This window comes from Trichoplax adhaerens, genomic scaffold, assembly GCF_000150275.1.
Source record: "Trichoplax adhaerens TRIADscaffold_1 genomic scaffold, whole genome shotgun sequence".
NCBI classification, from domain to species: Eukaryota; Metazoa; Placozoa; class Uniplacotomia; order Trichoplacea; family Trichoplacidae; genus Trichoplax; species Trichoplax adhaerens.
Window position 1 is genome coordinate 2,347,111 of NW_002060943.1, and position 11,750 is coordinate 2,358,860.

General features: G+C 36.5%; 2 protein-coding genes across 2 annotated transcripts; one reads left to right on the plus strand and one right to left on the minus strand.

Moving 5' to 3' along the window:
* Positions 1 to 3,173: 3,173 nt before the first annotated feature.
* TRIADDRAFT_6846 (uncharacterized protein) lies at positions 3,174 to 4,589 on the plus strand (the record flags this gene model as incomplete). Its single annotated transcript, XM_002107681.1, has 4 exons — positions 3,174 to 3,256; positions 3,735 to 3,892; positions 4,160 to 4,288; positions 4,468 to 4,589. Coding segments are annotated over 4 exons (492 nt in total), but the record flags the coding sequence as incomplete, so codon positions are not given.
* Positions 4,590 to 5,660: 1,071 nt separating this feature from the next.
* TRIADDRAFT_51512 (uncharacterized protein) lies at positions 5,661 to 11,137 on the minus strand (the record flags this gene model as incomplete). Its single annotated transcript, XM_002108488.1, has 15 exons — positions 5,661 to 5,755; positions 6,247 to 6,313; positions 6,379 to 6,472; positions 6,585 to 6,640; positions 6,752 to 6,855; positions 7,003 to 7,178; positions 7,493 to 7,569; positions 7,666 to 7,714; positions 7,829 to 8,103; positions 8,294 to 8,360; positions 8,435 to 8,516; positions 9,300 to 9,394; positions 10,272 to 10,334; positions 10,451 to 10,512; positions 11,054 to 11,137. 15 exons carry the CDS (start codon positions 11,135 to 11,137, stop codon positions 5,661 to 5,663), a joined length of 1,446 nt encoding a protein of 481 aa, XP_002108524.1.
* Positions 11,138 to 11,750: the final 613 nt, after the last annotated feature.

Below are 11,750 nucleotides of genomic sequence, written 5' to 3' on the forward strand. Positions count from 1 at the left end.
AGGAACAGATGTACTGTTTAAAAGGAATATTGATAAAGCTCTACTAAAAGTGTCCTATTCTATAGTCCTCCATTGGAACGGTCATGGAATCCCTTTGAGGCAATTCTCTTGCTAGGCAGAGTAGGAGATGTTGGCACCTACTGCTGTTCATCGACTATTTCAAAACAACAATTCTAAAGCAAACAAAGGCCAATGCCCATTGAAAGTAGAGTACGTATCGACTGAAGAGTATCTTGCTCATCGATTGAATCGATGAGCAAGAGAGATTGAAACAATTACTAGGAGATTCATTGAATGATTGTTATAGAGGAATAGAACGTACATTGCAATTCATAAATGCGATGCGAATCTGTCAATAATTTGGAATGGGGCAATTCACGTTTTCCTTTCTTGCCACCAAATAATAAATTAAGAAATCCTCCATTAGCAGGCGCTTTCTCTCGGACAGATTCATTGGCATTTTTCTTAGTGGTTGTACTGTATGATGCAAGAGCTCGATTAGTTTGAGTTAAGGTTAAAGATAAACCATTTCGCAGGATATTGCGTGTCAACAACGCTGTTGCAGCCATGTTGGACTATTATGTCGAGGTGGGCCGAATTGGCGTGAGGAGGCGCAGACATCAGAATCTACAGTATAGAGTGTACAGTACTGTACGTTATACTGTACTCTAGTAACAGTACGGTACTGTACCATCAGTACCGTACAGTGGCAATACTGTACAGTACTGTACTGTGCACTGTACACTGTACACTCTATACTTTCCAGACAGGGGGAGAATGGTCCTTGAGCAGAGTAAAACTACGCAGGCTGTTTTACTGGTCATTTCAAGTATATTGCATGTCTGTAGCGGAACACTATACTGACGTTGGAGGCTATCATGGACTGCTAAAATGAAAGGAGGTCGGCTTCTTCTTCTAGTAGTCCATGGCTTCGTGTAGTATGGTATACTATCGTAAAAATATGAAGGCTATTTTATAGGTCAGCTCAAGTGTATTGCATGTCTGCAGTAGCAAACGATACTGTCGGCGATTGATACTCCAATTCCAGGCTATGATGGACTATTCAAAGAAGGCCGGTTTCTTCTTCTAGTAGTCCATGACTTCGTGTAGTATGGTATACTATCGTAAAAATATGAAGGCTATTTTATTGGTCAGCTCAAGTGTATTGCATGTCTGCAGTAGCATGCTATACTGTCCGCGATTGATACTCCAATTCTAGGCTATGATGGACTATTCAAAGAAGGCCGGTTTCTTCTTCTAGTAGTCCATGATTTCGTATAGCATGGTAGAGATTTCGGTGATAGTCCAGTTATGGACTACAAAATATGATATTGAATGGAGCTAGTAAAGCAACAAGAACGAGAAAGACGTCCACTGGCCGGTCGAAATCCTATGCTAGCTTTTTCAATTCTCATTTTGATTTTTAATCAACGACTACGATGGAAAGCAATCCCAGTTTTGATCCACCCTAAACCTTCCCCCTCACCATACAAAACCAAGCTAGCAGCCGAATTGGACCAGCATCGTGGACAGTCTAGTGTACGTTTGTAGACATACGATATAGTTGAAATGACCAGGAAAAGAATCGACTAGTCATTATTTGCCCGAGTGAACGATCATTTCCGACCGCTACATCAAGTCCATCCGTCTCTCCTGTCATCAAAACATACCAACGAAGAGTAGAAGTCGAGTGTAGTAGACGATGTATGAGTTCATATCGTAGTATAATACCTATCAAATTGGATCATGGTACTATTGTATACCAACTACCTTCCTGGGGTCCCGGTTCTGCTACGCATGCTCCTGCGATTAGCGCCAATTCAGCCCGCAACCAAATTCGCTGCTGTTATTTTTGCTCGGCGTTGGAAAGCTTTCAATTCCAGTTAACAACTTGGCGTTGTGCTAACTATCGACCAAATATCACATCCATCCACGACCATTGTGCTAGGAAATGAGCGATAGCAAAGTAAGTAGTCTATGGATAAATGAATCCAATCATTATTTCTTGTGGTGTAATCGTTAGAGGCTATTCAGTGACAGGATATGGACCCTTTTCAAGTTGTCCTTCACTTTCGTTCTGTGATGCCATTCTAGCACTAGGACTAACATGGTTAGTCTAGGGCAGATTGACCAAGGCTGGAGAAAATACAAAAGTTTCATCATGTAGTTGCTACTTGCTACCGATCCAGTTGAATGTTGAGTTTTACACTTCAGATTGTTCAATTTTGTATCTATAGGATCGTTTTAGTCATGTAGTCTGTACCGATAAAAGTCGGTCAAGGCGAGAAGGACAACTTGCTCCTCCAAGGTTGTGATGGAATAGCTATCAACCAAAGCTGCTACTTGTTGTTGTAAATGAATGTGATAACAATCTCAGCTATTTCCTTCATTCATGACATGTTAATATTTCAATTGTCACCATTGTCTACATAGCCATTGGCCGTCTGATGGCAAGACGAGCTCATGCGCTGCTTAAATAGCAGCCATGACTGAGAGTAATCGATAGCATGAACTAACAAGAACGCTGAAAATTTCAACTCCAATTCTCTTAACCAAGCTGCTTTCAAGTTTTAACTTGCCCCACAATCCAATTTCATCCTTTTTTTCTCCACTGATCCAGTAATCTTTGTGGAAATGACTAAAAATGTTAAAATAGTGCAAGTCATCTACGTGCTTGGCCACACAAGAGTAGATAGGATATAAAAAAGACAACGTATGAGCATATTATTGTAGAAATAGTAGGGCCAAAGCTACATTTTATGATAGTAGATGCTACTCTCTTATGAAAGATAGATTTAGATGAAATTCAATAGGCTCTAGCCGCATCAATTAAGGAAATTTGAAGAATAAGTACTTTACAGTAAGGATGAAGGCAATTGTCACCTTCACTATATATGTGCATACTTAAATAACCTCATCGCTCAAAACCCAATAGGATGATCTACAAAAGGCAATGGAACGATAGATCCACCCTGCTGTCATAATGCTGTAGAAGCAGTTGAGACAGTGAATCCTACTGTAGCAATTTGTAATCTGTGGCAATAGTGATTGATTAGTAATCCAATCGTTCTTCGTCTTATGCTTTTCCCTGTCTTTATACCTTCAGTTTTAAGGCTAATCTCACTTAAAGCTCGTATTTATTTGCTTTGCAGGACGAACCTCCTCAGAGCCCGGATGTCCAATTCGAACCAATTGTCACTCTAGCTCCAGTTGAGGTTAAAACTAATGAAGAAAATGAAAGTGTTTTATTTGCTGAGTAAGTGAAAATAAACGATGCCATCATGTTATACCGTATGCTAGCGTATTAGGATAGATAGCATACTCTGAAAGACTACTGCAGACATACTGCACAAAATACAGTACTCCGTCGCCACAGTTGACGACGTACACGATAGCATCAAATGATTGCTAGAAATGTACAACGCTGTCTGCAGTTTTATTCCTCATGGTGTTTAGGAGAAGGAGTCTCGCCTGTTGAATTGAATAGTAGTATTCACGTATACACGGCTCGAAATACATTCAATAGTAAACTACTACAGTAACTGCTATAGACTGCAGGCATCATATTCATAGTACTGTAGCATAAATTTACATCGTACTAAACTACCGCTGCATGGATATCATATTTATAAATAGAAAAGCGTAACAATGATCACTACATTAGATTGCCAATCGAGATCTCGCTGTCGAACATGACACTATTTTTTGTAAATGTTTTCGGCTACCCTCCTCAGGAGAGCTAGGCTATACAGGTTTGACAAGGCAAATGATCCTCCCGAATGGAAAGAACGTGGAACTGGTGAAGTTAAAATTCTAATAGGAAATGAAGACAATAAAAAAAGGATTGTTATGAGACGTGATAAAACATTAAAAGTTTGCTGTAACCATTATGGTAAATCATACCTGTTAATTAGACTGAAATTATTGATATAATATGAAGTTACACCATTTTTTTTCCCATATTATTGAATTAATTACTATAACTATGAAATATACCTAGTGGTGTTGCTACAGTAATACAGTGCTTATTGTTCCGAGTTGAACAGTCTGCGATCTCAATGTACTGATTATATATAGCGTGTATACAGTTATAATGGTGAATATTAAAATTGAAAGTTTATGTAGATTCATTTTATTTATATAATTATAATTTATGTAGTCTCTCCGGATATGAAATTAATACCAAGTGCAGGAAGTGATAAGGCCTGGGTCTGGACAACGTCGTGTGATTTTGCTGATGAAGTATCAACACCTGAAAATCTGGCAATACGATTTAAAGATTCAACTAGTAAGTTATTAACAAAACAATAATCGAATTGTTATGATTTATTTCATCGCTCTGTAGTTCAACGCTGCTGCAATAAGTTTCCTTATCTAGTACTAAAGCAATAGTAACAGTAATGATCATCGCAGAAAACAGTAATGTATAACGATCACTTACCTATCAGCTACAACAAAACTTTTTAGTTGCTTGTAGATTTAAGGATGTATTCGAGACTGCTGAACCTTCGACATCCGAAAAAGATGAAAGTAAGGATGTTGCAGATAGATTAGAGGGACTAAGTGTAGCGGAATCGAAAGAAAGCGCTAACTCAGGTGATAATGAAAAGGATGATAATAGTAATGAGGCAGCCAAGGAAGCTAGCACGAACGAGCCAACGAATGAAGGAAGTAGCAATGAGACGGCCAACGAAAGCCAACAGGAAGCAGGTGAAGAAAAAAAATCTGAAGATGATAATCAATCTGCTGAAGCGAGTGCAACAAAAGAAGAAAGTAGTTCAGTTAAAGCAGCTGCGGCGACTGAAAACTGATAGCAACCAATGTCCTTGGTGCTACGTATGGTTTTGAACACATGACGACTCCTATTATGTAAATTCCCGCGGGTTGTATATTACTTTCTGCAATGCTTAAGATGCGTTATCCACAATCTTCATCAAATTGGTGTGATATAATATTGTAGATTGATTTGAATGTACAGGCTCTCAAATCAGCTGTTTGTGTTTAAATTCGTCTAGATTTAACATCTGGATTACGTTCTATAATTATCGTTTGAAAAAATTGTCAACAAATAATGCAAGTGTGACTTAATGCTTCGACTGGCATATAGATTCTGGTAGCTAATTTAGCGGTTTAATTGATATCAACTTTATGATGACGCAGTCTGCTGGAAGAAATTGTAAAATTGGTTATGAATGAAGGTGCTCTGTATATGAAGCGGCACAATATTGTTACGATTGACGCATTTTTATTATAATCATGTAAAATGTTATTAAGAATGTAGTTGCATAAACTGGTATAAAAGCGAGATCATTATCAGTGCCATAGCTAATAAAACTGTTTAAAAAAAGTTATTTTGGAAACCTTGTCGATGTCCATGAGTTCAAGTATACTTTTGGAAGCTGTCGTATAAGCTCTGCAACGTTTCTCAATACAGCATTTATATGTTGACATGCTGCAACTGATGACAAAAGAAGGATTTACCCTAGGGCCTAGGTTATTCTTGTGAAATTTTTGGCAGAAATTGTGTCTAAATTCATTGCATCGCTCTGTTCACTAAGCTTTGCCTGTTCATTAAAATTAGTGCTATACCGTATCGACTTACATTGGCATATTGTTTTTTTATTTGAATCATTGCTATATGTACATTTAAAAAAATTTCTTCACACAAATTGGATTTCCAAAGTCTCAAATCGACTTATATCTTCACATATTGTTGACGCTATTGCATCATGATTCAATAGGATTGTATGGAGCACTGATCATGATGCAAGTGTTATAAAATGTATATGACTCACATATTAGGGTATCTAATCTATTTCACAAAAACATTTACGAGAAAAATATATACTCCATTTTTACATAAAATCTCATAATTCTGATATCGTACGTGCGACTAGTAACCTTTACATCAAAAAATGCATATAATACATGGACAGAAACTATACTTATGTTCGACCAGGGTCGAAAGGGGTTGAGCATTTAAAACAATTTATACATTATGACGTTACATTTCCAATATTAATCATTATAGTAATCTACATGGTAGTATACTGGCTTGAAGATAGAGGTATATGTGACACGCATCATTTTTATAGTTATCAATCCATACAATAAAAACTAATATAAAACAGATTACTATAACATGAAGTAAAATGAACAGCTATTCGTCGATGTTGTTTACAACATTACACTTCCAATGTTTCGTTAATTCATAAAATAATAGATCTATGTATTGTTTCTACGTACTACTTGAGTTAGAATTGAGTATTAAGCCTTCTAAATGTCTGACGTGGCCAGTATCTATAAGCCATTCCTAATAAAGTTATATTTTTTAGCAGAGTGAAAAGAGACAACAAGTTTTCTTGTACAATACTGTACCTCAAATTTTTCTTGAACTAATTTCTTAAATTTTGATTTGTCAGCATCACTCAAGCCTTGTGCGTCTAAGTACTGGTGCCACTTTTTAATATCGCTATAAATAAGATAAAAGAAGTATAAGAGCAGTTCTATACACGTACTCAAAACTAGAATAAAAATTGAGCAATATCAAGAGTTTTTCATTCTTTCACAAAAATACTACTAACGCTTCCTTTTCCAAGAGAGCTTTCCTATAATCCATAGGCATGGCACAAGGATTAGCCTACAAAAGAAATATTTTGGATTAATCAAAATGGACTAGTTTTAAGGTTATGTAGCGATCCACCTAACCAGATTGTCTTATAGTAGTTATATCACACCACTTTATACTAACTGTAGTATCTCCTTCCATTGTAAGAGGTATTGTGAACTGTCTAAATTGGCTTAATTTCATAAATTTATAATCAGACGTAGGCTCGGTGCTATCGCTCCGTGGACCTTCAATTAAAAAGGATAAGATGAGGAGCGCTGTTGGAGAAAGTTACTTATATTTTATTTGATATATCCAGATATGTTTTCAGAAATAGTATTTTAGCCAAATCAAGGTGTACAAATATCTACATTTAAGCTGACTAGCTAGTTTACCTATGCTAATGACTTGGTCCCATAGATTAACTGTGGGTAGTAAACCGACTTCTTGCATATGTTTTGACAAGAGAGGATAGAACGTATGATAAGGGGCTATAGTAATATTATTATTACCGATAAACATAACCGGCTTGGAAGGAGTGCACAAGTGATATGTGCAGTTGTTACTAGACCTAAAATGGAATAATAAATCTATATAGCGTAAGTCATTATATCATTAAATTGAGTATGGACGAATAATGTTTACTAACGTCGAAAAAAATTGATGACAAGTTGCTATCACAGTGATGTCATCGCCTGATATGCAATGGACGGTAGTTTCAACAGCTCCTAATACTACAGTTGTATGTCGGCATTTTTCGATGATAACATATCTATCGATGGGTATATATATATACGATGCATATTTAAGATGATACGAATATTAAGAAAACTATTATCAAAGTTTGATTTCGATAGCACGTGCGTATTTTACATAGAAACTAACTTTAAAGGAGCCAGAAGATATATATATGAAAAATGGCATCGATAAATCTTGACACCACTGTGTTCCATTTCAGAAGTCTAAAGCATATTTCATTTAATTGTTAAGCGATCGATATAAGCAATAGAATTACACCAAATACCGCTATAGCGAGCTGATTAGAGGAATTTATTTACCTTGATGATGGTTTGTTTGCATACTTGTGCTAGTATAGTTAGACGGTCACTATTTTGCGAGATAATTCGTTAATCCGTTATTTATTTAGAAATAACATATCAATAGAGTATAAAAAATGAATAAATCGATATCTGATACTTAAAGAGCACTGACAATAGATACCTTGCAGGTGCAATAGAACGATTCGATATAATTTTACCGCTTCGATTACTGGCAGAATCGTCAGGCGTTCGTGGCGATGCGCTACTTTGCCGTTCGTCTCTTGTTTTAAAATCTGCACCTGATGCTAAAACATCATTGTTACCAGATACGGTACGACCTAATAACCTAGGCAGTCGTTCTCCGTTTATAAGACATGCCATCGTTCCAAAGCAGTTGTCTGATAGATTACTCCGCAGCCAAGACTGGAATCTTTTCAAGGAAAATGTACTGGAAATCTTAAATTATTTTTATAAATTGATTAATATGCATCACAATTATCAACTGATCACTGATCACTGATCAAGGTATTGAGTATCAAAAGAAGCCCTCATTGGTTAATTATTGCTAGTCTTATTATAAATATAGACGTATCTACATTCTATATATAGTATATAGTGCGTACTCGAGTTTTCATTAGTTAAATACCTTAGAAAATCCACTTTTACCGGCTTGGCTAGACATACTAGCAATTTGCCGTACTTTCATGACGTTTCTATTTCAAGGAAGGGTTTAAAACTTAATTATTGTTATAGTTAGCAATAAAGCTTATCATTGCGAGTAACCTACCCATCGACTTGACCTCCAATTAAGAACCCTAATGCATCAACAGCATCAGCAGTTAGCAGGTGTTCATTCTCAGAAAACGCTTCTAAAATGCGAGAGGAGATGAATCAATTTCGCTATGTATTGTAATGAGAGGATTTAGAAGCCCTGAAGATGGTATCTAGTACTTTACTAACCTGGTTCTACAAGTAATTGTAAAAGTTCGGTAAGATTGTTGGACACGTAACTTAAATATTTTTGTTCGTCAAATTGCTAAAGGTTTTGATTTGGAATATTAATACAAATATTGTATCAGATGTCAATTGAAAATTAATATTTTTATGCAATCGTAGCTTAAAAACCTTTGAACCAGCGTAGTTTCTGTTATCTAGATCTGGTGATTTTGATCGATTAGGCCATCTTAATTATGTGTTAAGAAATACAGCAGTAAAAATTGGCTTTGAATAGCTGAATTTTTCGGTAGATATTATCTAATAATTTTAGTGCTTGGTAATCTGCAATGGAATTTATTAGTATTGTACTTAAAACTATTAGCTAAAAAATGCAATTATATTATTTTAGCTTTAAATTATCAATATCTACTCAATTGGTTGCAAGGATACTCATCGCCAGATGCAAGGGATGACTTTAGTGACAGCTTTGTGAATTGTTGAATACGTAGATAAAGTAAAAAGTCTAAGGTTTTGACGGATAAGGTAGTTTTCGCTTGTTCTATTATTAGATAATATGACAAGAGTACAGGTATGTTATTCTATACTACTGGGTGAAAAGTTTAATTTGTGTACAGTTTATCTATAGATAGATTTATCAGGGATACTATTTATCGCATAAAAAAATGAATTTTAGATAGTAAGATAAAGAAACCAACCAGTAACAGTGGCATCTTCGTTTGTTAATGATTGAATCCAATTTATTCGATCACGTTGAGACCAATCACTAAGGAGGTAAAATGTTTTGAATAGCCTAAACAACATAAGACATTTCTGTTGTTACGTTTTCTGTCTAATTGCAATATCTATAGCGAAGCTGGTTTAAGCTATTCCAGACGAATACGAAAGAACAACGTATCTCGACTGAGTAGGTAGTTGTGTGGTACTAGGTACAAGCAGTTCAATTTAAGATACTCGTAATATGAAGAGTATCATAATTATGTCCGACTTTCTCGACATTTCCGTTGTTGTTTTCTGTCTAATTGCAATATCTATAGCGAAGTTGGTTTAAGCTATTCCAGACGAATACGAAAGAACAACGTATCTCGACTGAGTAGGTAGTTGTGTGGTACTAGGTACAAGCAGTTCAATTTAAGATACTCGTAATATGAAGAGTATCATAATTATGTCCGACTTTCTCGACATTTCCGTTGTTATGTTTTCTGTCTAATTGCAATATCTATAGCGAAGTTGGTTTAAGCTATTCCAGACGAATACGAAAGAACAACGTATCTAGACTGAGTAGGTAGTTGTGTGGTACTAGGTACAAGCAGTTCAATTTATGACACTCGTAATAAGAAGAGTATGTCCAACTTTCTAACTATTTGCACCGTTGGTAATTTGTATGGGTGCCTGTTGAAACTGATCACTACACTAAAGTGCATAAAAGGTATCTTGCTCGATATTGTGTTATGAAGAAGCACCGTTGATGACAATGAATCGCACATTGTACGTAGAAGATCTACAATCGCTAGCATAACATTATTAAATTCTCATTACTATTATTTCGCAACTGAAAGGGCGACAAGAGCTACAATAGATCATCCATTGCATATTAGCTGTACATCAGCGACAAATCAACAAGATCATGTGTATTGGTATGGCTATAACAATTGACGTTGTCAACTTACAGCCAGGCATGTTCTTCCGACATTTGTAATTTATTGCAGGCAACATGGCGCCAAACTGTATAACTAGAAAAAGGAATAGATAGCGTTCCATCAATAACTTGTTTACTTGTGGGATAATTAGTATGATTGAGTTAGGCTTTTAAAAGTATTCTCTTCATTGATTCTTCAATTCGACTGACCTTAGGCGAGGATATCCAGCCTTTTCTTTGGCTTTGGCGTAGACTGCCAATTTTAATAGATTCTACAAGTCAGAATAAAGATCGATGCAGTTTTTAGGAGTTGAAGTTCAAGGCAACATGTTATCACTGTTATCGTTGGTAGATATCGATTATCCACCAACTATACTTGTCAATGATGTAGGCTAGGAGGATTACTGTACAATAAATTGATTACTTCATTTTATGAATCATTGCTCAACCAAGTTGATAAGTTTGTTGTTAATCAATAATAAATCATCACATCTGTAGCATAATGATACGTCGTTAGATAGGCGGTTCTAAATTACTCTCTTGACTGTCGGAATAATGTTACGAGATCAATACAGTTGTAAGAAATAGTTGAAGCAAAATAAAGTCAGGAGATGATTTTAAAGGCACACAGTTGACATAGCCATTTGCTAACGTTGAAAGGCTAATTTGGACATCATCTACTCTACCGTAACGGCGTCATTGTCCATCAGGAATGGATTGCCTCCAGAGTAGCTTACTACAACAGGATGGACTTTGTACATTAGGCTGATTAACTAGAGATTGTACTGGATAGCGGTAATCATTATTGCTTACATTGTAGGTAAATCGGGGATAAAATGATAAATGCAATAAGCCACAATCCAATGGTTGTGGATGCACCCACAATATGACCGACATTACTTCAGTTGATCAAAGTCTGCGAGCTCGTAAGTCCAATCAACAAGCTATCGTAAACGAGAGGTAGACTTGAATCGGTTATTCCATGATTATCATGGCAGTAGACCGTCTCCAATTGGAGTAGCTGACCATCAGCTCGTGCTATTTGCCTTCTCACCGTGATTTCCACGAAGGAAATGCAAGTAAAAGTTGTTGGCAACGACGAAGACAACAAGAGTAGCTGGAATGGATGTCGAATGCCACCTTAGCCCCGCTGAGTACACCAATTACTATTGCATTAGGCTACTGTACTATACAGTATACTCCAGTCCAGTATGGCGCGCTACAGATCCAGCAATCCATAGGGAAAATCCCAGCCAGTCCAACAGGACAGTCACTCCCTCTATTGCCAATGTCTGTCTTGGTAGTCTATAACTCGGTAAAAGTATGCAATTCATGGCGATGTGATGTAGACTGCAGCCAGGCACTTGGACGATTTCCTTGCGATCAATCAAGCCAGCAAAGGAATAGTTCAAGAGAGACTTTTGGATTTTGGCCAAAAGTTCCTGCTACAACTGTCATTCGCTCTACTGCCAATGTCTGTCTTGGTAGTCTATAGCTCGGTAAAAGTGTG